Source organism: Corvus moneduloides, chromosome 4, assembly GCF_009650955.1.
Source record: "Corvus moneduloides isolate bCorMon1 chromosome 4, bCorMon1.pri, whole genome shotgun sequence".
In the NCBI taxonomy this organism is placed as follows: Eukaryota; Metazoa; Chordata; class Aves; order Passeriformes; family Corvidae; genus Corvus; species Corvus moneduloides.
The window spans coordinates 72,679,866-72,695,378 of NC_045479.1; the positions used below are offsets into that span (position 1 = coordinate 72,679,866).

General features: G+C 41.7%; 1 protein-coding gene across 3 annotated transcripts in view; it reads right to left on the reverse strand.

The window, feature by feature from the left end:
• CHCHD3 (coiled-coil-helix-coiled-coil-helix domain containing 3) overlaps positions 1-15,513 on the reverse strand; it is a 128,441-nt gene that overhangs the window by 99,876 nt on the left and 13,052 nt on the right. For all 3 annotated transcript variants that reach the window (XM_032106757.1, XM_032106758.1, XM_032106759.1), the window contains exon 3: positions 8,567-8,651. In XM_032106757.1, the coding sequence (XP_031962648.1) occupies positions 8,567-8,651 (85 nt within the window). The remainder of the gene's footprint in view (positions 1-8,566; positions 8,652-15,513) is intronic.

Consider the following 15,513-nt stretch of genomic DNA (forward strand, 5'->3'; position numbering starts at 1 on the left):
TTGGCCCTGCTTTACCCACCACAACCAGCACCATTAAAACTCTCTGACAAATTCATCACAACTGACCAAGAGTTCTCATGACTCCAGTGCAGGCAGGAGAGGGAAGGGATCACACTTCTGAGCAATTATGCTTGAACTTCACATTATTAAATTTAATGAGAACTCTGCTGCTTTATTCCATATCCACTTCTTCCTCAGGGTGACTGCTCCTCCTTAACATTTGCCATACATGCATATGAATTAGTCCTTGATTCATTACACATGGTACTGAGAACAGTAAAGTGATTCCAACACTGATCCCTGAGCTGCCAGTGACCTTTTCCCACCACAGTAACTCCTCCCTCAGCTTTGGTCCATCCCACACTGTCACACAACTCCTACAGGAGAGTTTGGGACACGTCCAATAGCAGTGGCAAAGAGGGCAAGGGATCAGGAGATTCTGATCTTTCTTTTGGCTGAACTCCCACCTGGAGTTCTGTGTCCAGCTCTGGGACCCTCAACATCAGGAGGACGTGGAGCTGCTGGAGAGAGTCCAGAGGAATCCACGGAGCTGCTCCCAGGGATGGAGCCCCTCTGCTCTGGAGCCAGGCTGGGAGAGCTGGGAATGTTCATCTAGAGAGGAGAAGGGAAGGCTCCAGGGAGAGCTCCGAGCCTCTGGCAGGGCCTAAAGGGGCTCCAGGAGAGCTGCAGAGGGACTGGGGCCAAGGCATGGAGGGACAGGAGCCAGGGAATGGCTTCCCAGTGCCAGAGGGCAGGGCTGGATGGGAGATTGGGAATTGGGAATTGCTGGCTGGGAGGGTGGGGAAGGGCTGGAATGGAATTCCCAGAGCAGCTGGGGCTGCCCCTGGATCCCTGGAAGTGTCCAAGGCCAGGCTGGACATTGGGGCTCGGAGCAGCCTGGGACAGTGGGAGGTCTCCCTGCCCTTGTGGAATGAGATGATCTTGAAGGTCCTTCCCTGTGGTGGCCAGTGAATCTAAGTTACAAGGGACAGAGAGTTTTCAGTGGGACAAGTCCCCAGTACCACAGGAACCACTTCATGTTAGGGTGGCCAAAAAGGCTTCTCCTGGGATACTTGTTCTGTTCTGTTCGTCTGCCCCAGTTTGGATTCCCCGGTTGCTGTCAGCCTCTACCCCTCGTCACTCCCCAGAGCTCCCCATTGCTCCCCGTTCCCTGCTCCCGCCTTTTCCCTGGATAAAACTGTAAGCTTTGGGATCACGTTGGTATCTGCCTCTGCACCCTTGGACAGTGTAGCAGCAATAAATGCTCCTGGCAGAACGCACACAAACGCCCTTCTGGACTCTTTGGTACCGACTGTAACACTGAACCCACCCGTGCGGCTGTGGGGGCACGCGGGACCCCGCAGAGCCGGGCAGCGATGGTGTTACCTCCCAACCCAAACCATCCCATGATTCTACGATTCAATGATGTCTGTTCTCAAACCCAAGAAAACACTGAAAATACAAATACAATTTTAACAATATTTTCCACCTTGTCCCACACAGCCATCGCTGCCTCAGTTACACCCTGTTTCAAACACCAGACTTGTCACATCACCCGAACACTGAGTCCAAGCAACACCATTCATCCAGCAGAACACCCTCATTGTCTCTTTCCTTTTCCCAGCTGCTTCCCATCCCCAGCATAACATCTGTCAATGGAAAAATCCTTGTGAAAGCCACGTGATTTTATGTGCCAGTCCTTGATCAGAAGATCCAAGACGCTCATTTCAAAATTCAGTTATGTACTCAACTTACTCCAATTAATTCAATTTATCAACAGCACTCCACGGACAGCTTGCGAACACTCAGAGTAACAAGGACACTGACTCTCGGCAATGGTTGAGTTTTCTTGGAGATTCCGGAGTTGTGGGGGTGGTTTTGGGGCAGTGTTTGGTGTTGGAAGGAGGAGGGGTAAGGTTGGTTGAGGGGATGTTGTAATTACACTTCATGAAAGTGTAAATTTTAAAATATGTGCATATAGATCAGTATTACAGAGACAAAACCAATGAGCCAATTCCTACCTTTATGCCAGAGGCACGTGGAGAACCTGAGTCAGAACTGTAGAACTGCTTTACATAATTTGTGTATGTTTAGCTATCCACATAACTCCACTTGGAATTACTTTCCAACTTAATATCCTTCCCCTTGGGACCTGCAAAAGCAGTCCTGGAATTATGACAACATTAATTATCCATTAAAATGAAGTGACAGTTAGAAAAATTTTTATTATTATTTTTAAGTGTTTCTCTGCTGTGTCTGCTCATTTGCTGCTTTTCAAAATGAAAAAGATCAGCAGTTTGAAAGCAAAGGTTTGTTTAAAATTGCCGGGGGGGGGAATAGTTTTCGTCCTTCCTACCTGAATCTGAAACTTTGAAGTAGGATTATTTTTGTGGATGCTCTCTTACTGGCTCCAAGTAATTTTCCCATCTCTCCTAGAAATAAACTGATCAAGATGAAGCTCGGTATCCAAGCTGTCAACTGAGATGGCAGGTTTTAAAATCCAAGTGAAAAATAATCCCTTGAAAATTTGGGTTTATAAAGGTAGGAGTGAATTATAGCTCTGCTTTCTCCAATTTCCACCTCCCATCTCCAAGATTCATCTCTCCATATCCTGAGAGCCAGACATAATGGTATTAATGCAGAATCAGAGCAGGAAATCTTGGAGAGTAACTCTGCTGTTGCCAAACACCTTTTTTCTTCTGAAAACAATAAAAGTTGAACAGGCTTCTAAGGCAATTTGATACTTCCCAACTTCATAAACATTTTTATGCCTCCTTGGCATTTTGCAGGTAAAATTCACACACTAAACTTTCCTGGTTTTAAGAGCTGGAGGCCCAAAAAGGCATCGGCTACAACAGCTCACCTGCTCACTGTACTTATTTTAAAGTTGAACCTCTGTTTAAATCCCAAATTCCTTCACACTTAATCCTGGCTTCTTTCCTCACCTGCAGAGGGACAGCCCTGCCCCAGCCTGACCCTCCTTGTTCCCTCTTTTCCTGCGACACAGCAGAATTATCCCATAATCCTACAGACCTCAGGAATATCATGGCTGCTGAGGAATAAATCCACTGCTAAATCTTTTACTGAGTGTGAGATCAGATGAGGGAAATGTCTGCTGAGAGAGGAGAAAAAATGTTGGGGAGATGGAATGGCTGGGAAGGACGAACAGGAGGCACTCAAGATGGAAAAGTGATGCCAAAATCTGCTGCTGTCTCTGCAGCCCTGAGGCTGAAGGGGCCCTTTGGACATTCCAAGGAAAAAGGTTTTATTTTACATTTTTATAAAATTAGTTGCCCCTATAAAATCACCTTGCCATCCTCAGTGGGATTATCAGTTGGGATCTCTGGTTTTACAAAACCAGTGCAGCTTCTCTTGTCAGGAGATATTAAACTCTTATTTTTAACCTACCTCAAGTCAAAACAATTACAATCACTTTTACTGCTTCAGAGTATTCCCAGCTTTCTCTCTATCAGCAGCAGAGAAGATGGAGTTTTCTAGACTCTTTTCCACTTAATCCAAACAATACCAGCAAGTCCCTGTGGCAGAAGACAAAATAACAACTATTTCCTAAAAAGGAGCTTTTTGTTCCCCCTGAGGACAATCTTACAAGAAAAAGCAGGTTTCCCAATTCAACATAGCTGATTATCTGGGAAAACATGATCATTTAGGAGGAAAAGAATACTTTGAAGAAGTTTTCACCCAAATTAATTCACTCCTCATGAACTGAAATGTTCCTCACACCTTTACCTCGCTGAAATATTGAATGAATATTGTAAATAAATCCATCATTTTCTTTTCCCCTTGTTCTCCATACCTATGCCAGGAAACTGGAATAAACATGCCATTAAAACAGAAATCAATAGGAAGTTTTAAAGTATACACTAGCACAGAAAGGTCAAGCCCCAGTATTGATTTTAATATAACAATTTTGGTGTGCAGTTTCCCAAAGGCTTCTTGTGCAATACTCTTCTTCATTCTTCTCTCACTTCACATTTTCACATTGAATAGGTTCTGCACCAACTCTTTACTCCAGGTTTACTAAGAGCTCATTGTTTATGCAATGTACTGCTGAGACATGACAAAAAAAAGGTTGGGGGGAAGCACTCAGAGCATCAATGAAACCCCAGAGTGATGAGCAGTTATCTCCAGACCCTCCCTCCAGCACAACAACAAAACAAACTTTTAAAAAATCTAATGGTTACAGTTTTAATAACCTACCACAGAGAAACTCTGTGCACCAGGGTGGAGACAAAGCTGATTTAGAGTTTAAAATGATTGTCCTGAAACAGATGAGGATGTCACGAATACAGGTTGCAATAAGTTGTCCAGCTGATGACAGATAAAATGTCCCACCCTCTGGAGCCCAGAGATGAGAATCCAGCAATTCATTGCCAGGGAATGCTTGATGAGCTCTGGTCTGCATTACTCAAGGAAAGGATTTTTCATGTGCTTTTCAAGAGAAAAGTTACCCAAGTTTGACCATCTGGTCACAGGTGATGAGATGGTAGAGACAGAAAAAAAATCAAGAAGTTATCAAAAGCCATCACAGAATCCTGGAGTGATTTGGGTTGGAAGGACTGTAAAGTTCATCCAGTGCCACCCCTGCCATGGGCAGGGACACCTCCCACTGTGCCAGGCTGCTCCAGCCCCAGCGTCCAGCCTGGCCTTGGGCACTGCCAGGGATCCAGGGGCAGCCCCAGCTGCTCTGGGAATTCCATTCCAGCCCCTGCCCACCCTCCCAGCCAGCAATTCCCAATTCCCAATCTCCCATCCAGCCCTGCCCTCTGGCACTGGGAAGCCATTCCCTGGCTCCTGTCCCTCCATGCCTTGGCCCCAGTCCCTCTGCAGCTCTCCTGGAGCCCCTTTAGGCCCTGCAAGGGGCTCGCAGCTCTCCCTGGAGCTTCTCTTCCTCTCTGTCGTACCTTAAACACTTTTAGAACAGAGCTGGCAGCAGAATTACTGAAGGGCCACCAAAGCAAACCAAAGTCTGTTTTTAAGCCCTTCCCTGCCTTAAAATTCCTCCTTACACCAGGGATTTTCCTCTAAGAAACAAATCCTGGAATCACAGCACATCATAGGACAGTCATGAGCAAACTGCACAGGGACAGATTTTTGGCATACCAACAAAATTCCAGGGATGAATATACTGAAGCCTTGAACAAAATACACTTCCTGCACTATTGAAGGCACTACCATGCAGAGCAGTTTGCAAAATCACCTCGCTCTACATAAAATTAATATTTGCCCTGTGCCAAATCATATTTAAGAAGTGAAAGCTGGAAAACACTTGCCAAGCAAGAAACTGAAACCCCTCTCCCAAATATAATTAGCCTGAGTTAAATGATAGCAAAATAAATAAGACTGGAAATCTCTCTGATTTTCAAGAGGGGGAAAAAAAGGCAAGTCATCATTCAGGAATGTTCAATTTCCATGGGAAATCACATCCATCACTTGCCTCCAAAGCAGTGGTTTGTATATTTTAGTGGAGGAATCCAGCACTCTGATGAGGTTGGCAATACCTAAAATTTTATCATTATGCTGATGATAGAAGTTGCTCCTTTTGCTGTCTCAAAAGACTTTTTCCTTTGCCTGCACTTTTCCTAAAGCAAACCTGAAAAACAGATTTACTGAGCACCATCAGTGTCATGGAGCCCAACAAATGAACAGTTTTACATCCAAGGACAAAGTTAACGGATGGAGTGGATAAACTTCCATTCAGTTCTCTGATGGGAGAAGGAAAATTACCTATTTCCCTCATGCCTGTTCTCAAGGCCAGCACATTAAAAATTTTCTCATTTTCTTGGGAAATTAAAAAAAAATGCTAAACATTTGCTGAGCTTGTCTAGAATAAGCAGAGAAAAGGCAAAATTCAAGCTATCACCTACTGGTCCATTGAGTCGTGTGGATTTCTCTTATTGTTCATAATTCTTCTCTTAATTATCATTTATTGCCTGCCACCACTGTCAAGCTCAAGTTTTTGTGTCCATCCCCTCATTTTTATGTTACCTCGAGTATCACTTAAGGCTGCAGCTCTGACACATTAACTGCTCACAGTTACTATTGCAGACACTGCAAATTCTGCTGTAAATCAATGATAATCAATTTTCTAAATGAACTTTTCAAAATGAAAATGCTTCTCAGATGAAACATTTCAAAATGTTCAAAAACCAAAGTGAGGAACAAAACTCGGGCTGAGACAAAGGAGGAGTGAAGTGGAATCAGTGCAGAATTTTGGATATATATTCTAAGGTGGGTTTAAACTACTACTTTATCAATTATTCCAAGTTCTGTTTAACAGGAGCTATAACTGATGTATTTTCAGTGAGTTGATGGAATTAAAATACAATTTAAGAGTCATTCTTCAGCTCCAATCCCCAAAATAAGCACAGATTTTAACTTTATATAGAGCAGCCCATCTGTACTGTGTATGGATGTGTGAACAAATAATTTATCTACAAGTTAAGATTTCTTCCCTTCACAGTCTGAAATGAGTAAAATACATTTTGCAATCAAACCCAAATGTGGTCATACAGCGCTCACGGAATAGCACCAAAATCAGCTATTAGGCAGTTGGAATCAGACAACAAACAGTCCAAAGTTTCAGATATTTTTATGTTTAAATGTTATTTCATTTAAATATTGGGAAAAAAACCTGGTTTTGAGAAAGGAGTGAGAATATAAACATGTAAAACACACCATCTATGGTAAAACAATCCATAAGATGAATGTGGAGGTAAAAACCTTAATTTTTGTGTCACATCCCAACAGGATTTGTCTGCAAAGTAGTGGGTTATGAAATGAAATTGTGAATAAATCACAAGTGCAAGGCCAAGCAGTTTAATGTAGGATATTGGGAACTCAGGTTTTTGTTCTGTTTTCCAACACTGCATCAATGTGTTTGTATTTATATTACAAATTATTATGGTTTATATTCCATGTTTCTTATTACCTGGAACATTCTGCACATGCAAGACAAAAGAATTTATCTGAACAATGTGAGTTTCCTGAATGTTTTTAAAACACAAACCTTCACCAGAATTCAGCCCGTGAAGTTTTACTTATGAAAAACAACCTGCATCTTTTACAGTTGTTTCATCCAAGACAAAAAAAGCCTCCATGCTCTGTTTAAAACAGATTTTTATAATTGTAAATACTGTATAAAGATTATAATAAAAAATTCTTGCTATGGCTAAAAAACAACTAAATAAATCAAAACTACAAAATAACTAAAGCAGTAACAAGTTTTTGATATTTGTCCTTTTTTTATCATCATCATTACTCATTTATTTTGATATTTTACCCAATCTGCTCCCTTTTTTTCACAGACCAATGCACAACCCCTGGAAGCTGAACTCTGGAAGGTACTGAAAGCGGCACGTGACAAAATGCTGAAGTTGCAAACCAAATATTTCCATGTTTTAATTCCATTTAGCTGAAGCCTTGAGCACTCAAGAAGCTCAAAAGTAACCCAAGTTTTCCTGTCAAAGCCCAGCTGAGGAGAGATTTCACTGTAACTTATTGATTTCCTTTATTGCTGATGCAAAAAAAAAAGAGAGAAAAGCCTGATTTTTTTTTCCCTGGGACATTAATGTAGTCCTATCTCATTATATACTCCATCAGCCTAACTCAATTAAATAACAGAATGCTGGGTAGGAAACAACTGAGATCTATGCAGACAGTTTAAGTAGTACTAATTACAGCCTAATTTTTTTTAATCCATCATAATGAGCCTTTCTCCCCATTTTCAGTGGAGGACAATATGCAGGTTCATATTTATACTCAGGGTGTTGTGTTATCTATTTACAACAATCATCAAAAGGCGAACTAAACACAGAAGTTCATCAGACACTAAAATTTCTAAATTTAAAGAGGAATTTTTAATTGCTAATAATGTCTCTGCCCAGGCTTTCAGAGTCACTACAATCTCTGAGAAAAAAAACACCCAAGAAAGGAATATATCAATATAAAGAAAGGAATATTTCAAGAGACAGAAAGGAATATTTCAATATAAAGAAAGGAATATTTCAAGAGACAGAAAGGAGTATTTCAAGAGACAGAAAGGAATCTAAAGGGTTTTACTGGTGTAAACTGGTTTAATACAGTATTTCACATATTCAAAGTACCTCAAAACATCCTGCAGCTCCCAGGAATCTCCAGAATTCCCAAAAACCTCCAGAATTCCCATTTCTGCTGCTGTTCCAAGGTACCCTTGCTCAACCCCCGGGGTCCCAGGGACCCCACCCCTGCTCTTTCTGTCTCTGCAGCACAAAATGATTATTTGGGCTCCAGAGAAATCAGCAAAGCTTGAGCTTAAAAGGCTGCAAAAAAAGCCCCACTCAGGAGGTCAGAAGGGATTTAGAGCAACAGTTTGGATCAGCTCTTACAAGGAAATTCCAGCTCATTTGGTGCTGAACATGGATTTAATATCCAAACCCGCTGCAGCCCCCAAAGCTCTCACAGCCAGTTTGTCTCGGGGCACAGAATTCAGCTGTTTTCAGCAAGCAGATAAATAAAATAAAAGCATTAAGCCCAAGTTTGTTTGAAATACTGTTATTAATGAACCAACCTCCTCTTCTGAGCTTCAGGGTCTCTCCTGGCTCGTTCCAGTGCCAGTTCCTCAGCTATTCTTTTCTTCAGCTCTTCATCATTAACTGCAATTAAAAGAAAATTCAATGAAATGTTAACAGAACACAACTTATTCCCAATTACAGAAACAACTGCATAACACAGTGCCCTCGATTGTTTCTTTTCTTTTTTCCACACAGCAGTTGGAGTTGCTTTCTTGTGGTTTAACCATCTTTGACATTTTAGCACACCACCAGTGAGCCTTTAAAATTTTTTCTTATTAAACAGCTTTTCAATTAGTGCAATCTTTTGAAATTTGAACAACATGGACTATACGTTAAATTAAGTATTTTTCTTCAGAAATACTTCTTTGTAAAGTAAAGTAAAACCATGGGGGATGAGACAGAGACATAAACAGTAAAGTCATAAAATGCTGCTTTTCATTCATATAGAACCAAAAGAAATATCTTTGTGTAATGAATCAAGCATTTTCAGATGTATTTTATACAACAAAGCTCTTACAACGTCCTGAATATCCATATTTCTAGCTCCTAGAAAAGATTTTGCCCCAAATTCTCCTGATTTTGTTTAATCAAGCAGATATGGAAAGAATGTTTCCTTCACTTAAGATTCTGTCAGATGAATCAATGAAAGTCTGGTTAAAAACAAAAAAAAGGAGGGAAGCAACTACTTCAAGAATATGAAAAAAGGGAGAAAAGCTGGAGAGCCACCAATCCTACAAGGCTGAAAGATATCTACAAAACACCAAAATCCAGCTTAATCCTAATCCTGCCTGGAATAAAGCCCTACCTACACTGAGCTGAACCTCTGCCGTGCTCTGGATTTCCAGCACAGGCACCAAGGTAATTCCCTCATTCCTGGCTCAGTGTCCCCTCCATGGAAGCACAGAGCTCCAAGATCTGATCCCACCCCAAAACACCCAGGAAAACAAAGCTGCTGAATCCCAGAAGGCGCCACAACCTTTGGAGCAGTGACAAAACCACTGCTAGGGGAGGTCAAGCCCAGCGAAGTTAATTTCAGGCACTGCAGGATCTGCGTCTCAATGACCTCACCTCCAGGAGCTGGATTTATCTGCAAAGATTATCCAAAATCATTATTCCACATTCCCATTATAGCTCAGACTCACAGCAATTCTACTCATCCTAAAGCAGCCTCACAAAAGAGTTTTATGAATGAATGAAGCAGCTTCATCAACTTTATGGGAGTCTTGGCCAACTAATGCAGTTATAAACATCTTAGGAAAAGCAGCAGGAATCGATATCCATCGTACCAGGCCCAGGAAATGCTGAGATCACAGAAACACAGGGAAAAGTGGGGGGAAATCTGTGAGTTCCAAGTAAGACCCCAGCCTAAAAATATATTAAAATGAAAATGCAGAGGGAAATACGAACCTTTGAACAGATCTCTACCACAAATCTGGGTGAAAAAGCAAACCCCCATTTTATTGGGATTATCTCAACTGACACGACGACATTAATTATCTTTCTCACCAGCATCTACATCATGAAATTTATGGTTCTGGTGTACAAAAATGAGTACAAGAACACCAACAGACCAGAGGATGGTTTATGTCATAATGAGGAAAGATTCGGGCACCAGCCAATAAAGACATTTGACCTTAACAATCAATTAGGCTGCCCATCGATCAGCCAAATACTAATAGGGAATAAAAGTGGAGCTATAGATCATTCGATAGAATTATTGTAAGATATAATTGGGTAGCTCCCAAATGGGAGCTTTATGATGTTTCAGATGAAAAAAAAAATAATTGCAGTTCTACAAGGAGGAGGCATTTGTTCTAGGGCAAGAAGCATTTAAAAAGAGAAAAGGTAATTTATTTGAGAGAGGATCGGGAAAAGACTGTTTCTAGATAAAGCAGTAACATTTCTGATGGCCATCTCTGCTCACACTACTGGGCATTACAAACACACAGCTGACCACTGAACTACTGGAGAATGTTAAACCTGGGGGGTGCAAGACTGCGAAAATATTAATGTATTATATTAAAAATTAAATTGTTATTGCATAGCCATTCCCACCACCACCCCCTTTAATATTTGAAGCTCTTCAGGATACTGAAATCAGCGCCAACTTCATCCCAGAGCAGACAAACGGGGAAGATTTTCAGGCAAGTATATTTAGGATTTACTGCATCCCTGCTCCTACAGGAGCACAAAAAGTCACCCCCTGAGTGTGAGAGTGTTTAATGCACAGCTCCCATCACAAACCAATCTGGAGAGATGGGCAGTAATGGGAACACACTCCAAACCCCACAGTGCTGCAGCCAGGAATAGCTATTCTGTCCCCTCAGCACGCCACGGGGATAGGTGTCTGATTGGCACCGTTCACCTGGGATAATGGGAATGGAAAACCATGGGGATAATGGGAATGGAGCACCCCCAGCTGAGGCTGCACAACGGTCTGAGAGGCACCAAACTGCTCTGTGGAACAGCCCAGACACAGAATGGCTGTACTGGGTTTCTGTGGGCAGGGTTTGGTACCAGGGGCTACAGGGGTGGTTCCGGGGAGCTTCCTCCATGTCCAGCAGAGCCAATTCCAGCCAGCTCCAGGATGGACCCACCAGGCTGGGCCAACCAGGAATGGCGGTGATGCCTCTGGGATAACGGCTTTAGGAAGAAAAAAAAAAGTTTTGTGCAGCTGGCCAGAGCAAAGCAGGGTGAGAACATGAGAGGAACTGCCCTGCAGACAGCCAGGGCAGGGCAGGAGGGGCAGCAGCTGCTCCAGAGCTGAGATTCCCAGGAGATTGGGAATTCTATTAATTCTATTTTCTCTCCCCTGTCCAGCTGTGGAGGGCACTGAGGGAAAGGCTTTGGAGGGAGTCTCGAATCTAGACAGGGTCAAAAGTGATGAAAACCAGAAAGCTCCTGCCAGGATCTGGGCAGACCAAGCAGGGACGGTACAGGCACAAGGTTTTGCCATTTTGGTGGCCTCTGGGATACAGCACCCTGACTTACTCTTTAGGAAAAGTTTGAAAGACAATTCCTTCCTAATACTGAATGTAAACCCACCCTCCTTCAGCTTCAGGCCATTCCCCCTTGTCCTGTCACTACATGCCCTCGTGAAAAAGCAGATTTCAACACTTGTCCATTCAGTCTTCTCCAGACAAGAGACGAAGATTCCAATCCATCCAACATCCTTGGGCAAACCTGAAAAAGGCTTATTCCACCACCTTTTTAAAAGGTCACAAACCCTGATTTCCATTAAAAATATATTTATATAGAGTATGCAAAGCCATTTGCTCAACCCTTTGTATTTATTCTCCCACTTGTGCTTCAAAATCAGGCAAATAAGGAACCAGAAATCCAATGTATTTCCCCAGGGTCCAAAAGGCTTTGGATAGTTACAGGGACAACTGACAAGGACAGAGGAGCAAAAGAGACTGAAGGACTTCTCACTTCCCAGCAGTTCCTGAGGTTTCAGATGCATAAAATGTGCTCTGCCTTGGAACTCCACAGATCACCCATGGGCAGGATGGGAGCAAAGCTTCACGTGATGCTAATTCTTGAGAAACCATCAGCAATTTTATCCTCCAGGTCTACGACAGGTTGGTACATAAACTCTTGTAGTATTTGCCTCCAACTCCTCAGCCCTTGCTAATCACAAGATCCAAATCCATATCTTTTTCCTCTCTCTCTAAAGCAGTAGCTTTACAGAAAAGAAACAATCAGCAGGATGTCAGGATTACACCCCGAGCAGTAAACAACAAACCTCAGGGAAAGAAGACACCTGCAGCCTCAGAAATGTTAGCCTGAGAAATCAGCAATGTGATATGGACAAATTATTCAAATAACTTCCAGCCTGCAGAGCTGGGAAGCTGCCCATTAGCTGGGCGTTTGGAAAAAACCCATTAAAGTAAACAGCATTTATTAGCAGGCACCTTCACTAAATTCTCTGGAAAGGGCAGGTGCATTAAGTTATTAATGAAGAGACACTTAGGTTTGATACAATCAAATGCCTTTTAGAAAACACTTAGCTAGGTAATGTTCAGAAAATGAATTAAAAAAACCCAAAAAACAACAAAAACACAACACAAAAAAACCCACCAAGTTCTGTTTTTCCTTCTAGTTAAGCTTGGCTATTTAAAAGAAAAATGCTGGCCAGTGGAGATTCTTGCAGGATACTGGAAGGTTGCTCCAAGATCTCCACACAACCTTTTCCTCTCCAGGCTGAACAGCCCCAACTTCCCCAACCTGTCTTTGTAGCAAAGGTGCTCCTTATCAAATTCGTGGCCTCCTCTGGATTTGCTCCACATGAGAAAGAAGGAAGGCTGAAGGGGAAGAGAGGATGTAAAGAATTAAAGAATATGGAGTATTAGTCAAAAATGAGGCACCTCCACACTTCCTCCAGCACCGTGTTCAATCAGCCTTTCCACACCACACTTCAAGCCAGGGTAAGCTTTGCTAAAATCTCTTTCGGTTCCGCCAAAATTCATGGACTCAATACCACAAGCCCTTTGAAACATTTCCCTTGAAACGTTCCCCAAACAGAGAACACAGCTCCAAGGTATCTCCCAATCACTGCCAGCCACAGGAAGACTCCTTTTTGTGCTGGAAAAACCAATTCCCAGTGAATTCCTGCAGTTTCTTCCATTCACCTCTGGCATCTGGTATTGACAACAACATCAGGGCAGTCAAACCACGGATGCCATCCAAGGGGAAGTTCTCCCATCACTGTGAGTAGGAACATTACCCAGCTCCTTTGGGACAGGGCACCTCAGGGCTGCCTTCAGCCCCATCATCAGCCTCAGCTGCTACAGCTTCGGAGGAGTTAATGAAGATGTCACCAGGAGAATTCCTAATTGTGCATTAATGCTCATAAATATTGGATCAGGAAGCCCACGTGCCTGGTGCCTTCGCTGCTCACACTGGCAGCTCACACTGATCAGGGGTCTTCCACAATTAAAACACTTTCCCCACATTTCAACTTAAGATGTGTAAAATGCAACTATTATAATATGCAAATTGCCTTGATTTAGTCTTTCTGCATAATAAAAGCGCCGGTTTGGTCCATATCTAAATTCCACAGGTCACACAAAAATCATCAATATCAACAGGAAGAAATTCTTTCCTCAGGCATTGGAAGAGGTTGCCCGGAGAAGCTGTGGCAGCCTGGGATTATCCAAGGCTGGGTTGGATGGGGCTTGGAGCAAGCTGGGATAGCAGAAGAGATGATTTCAATGTTGATTAAAGCTGTAGAATATGTACTTGGTGTGTTTAAATCAGGTGGGAAGACAATGACACCATGAAATCTACTCTGCTTTCCTTAATTTTTGGTTCTCAAAGAGCCCTGGATTTGCTGGGAGCAGCACAGGAGAGGAGACAGGAAAATGTTGTAATTAAAGTGCATCAAGTATTGCTGGGAGATAATTACTTTTTAAATTTAGTGGGTTTCAAACACTGTTGTACCTGATCCTTAACCTTAAAAATAACGCAAATTAGCCTTGCACTCAATGAAAACAATAATGAACCATCCCTCCAGCCCAGCAGCAGAAAGAAAACCCTAAAAACATTTAAAAAGTCATTTACGTGCTTCAAAAAGCAGCCTTTAAACTGTTGTGGGTTTTCTTAAATATTATTAAAGAGCATTCTGAAGAACAAACTCTACTTTCAGACTGATACAAATTTAACTACCAACACACCCAGCACCTTCTCCACTGAAATCCCCAGTTCCAGAAACTTCCTCCCATCAGGAATTCAGTACAAACAAAGCTCCCCTCCAAGGACAGAAATTTGTATTAACTGTTAAATATTAGTAATGTGCAGGAATATTTCAGATGAGTTCATAGGATAATGAAATACAAAAACAATGCAATTAAGTGTGCATAATTTAAAAATATTTAATATTTTACTTTCCAAAGGCGCTCTTGCATAATTACATTCTCTATTTTCCAAAGTAAATGTGGATATCAATCAATTTATACTAATTTCAATTAGAAACAAGACAGTGCATGGTCTAGAAGCAACAAAACAAAGTTATTTCCTATTATATTTTGAATAGTCTCCTTTCAATATCCTGTTAATATTGGGATAAAGCAAATCACATTGGATTTATGAGGCGGCTGGAAAAAACAGGATTAGGAGGTTTTCCCCTGTGATTCTTTGAATTAGGTTGTACCTGCCTGTGCTAACGGCTCTGTTTTACAAAAATAATTCATTTCTGAGATTCACACTACCAAAAATACGTGGGTTTGACATAGTTCTGATATTTTGAAATATCCTGTCTTAGAGGACTTTAAATTTGATAAACAGGTGACAGATACAGGGATGTTGTGCAAGAGTAGAAACATGAAATATCTTCAGTACATCTCGAAATACGTGAGAGCCCATAAAATCAGGTATTTCCCACCAAGAAGTGCACTGAGTTTAAAAAGCCAGTTAAAAATTCCCCTAATTTTTAGTTTCTGCAGGAACTCCTGCTGTGTGGATAAATGACTTCACGGAGTTTTAATGTTACTTTTTCCATCGTTCTCAATAGCCCTGGAAGGGAGGGAGTGATTTCAACCAAACCTTTTTCATAACCCATCTTTTTCCCCCACCTCTGTAATAAAATAGAGAGATAATAACTCATTTCAACAGCTATTTAGCCATAAGTCATTCTGCCCTCCTGTTAATTTGAAAAAATTAATAAAAATAATGAAACAGAAGTATCACACACCTTTAAAACACTATCCCTGCCTCAGACTGAATACAGCAGTGGAGAAAATTCCCATTTCAGCTGTTTTAGTAATCCCTACTCCACACACACTGGAAGGCTTTTTTCTTGTGGAATACAATGGATAAAAGAATCAGGATTCTGTAATTCAACATTAAAAAAAAAAAATAATCATATTGTAAGCAATGATAAGAAGGATTTGATGATTCTGCTTTCAAGAGGATTAAGCATGTGGTGTCCTTTCAGGACAATTTA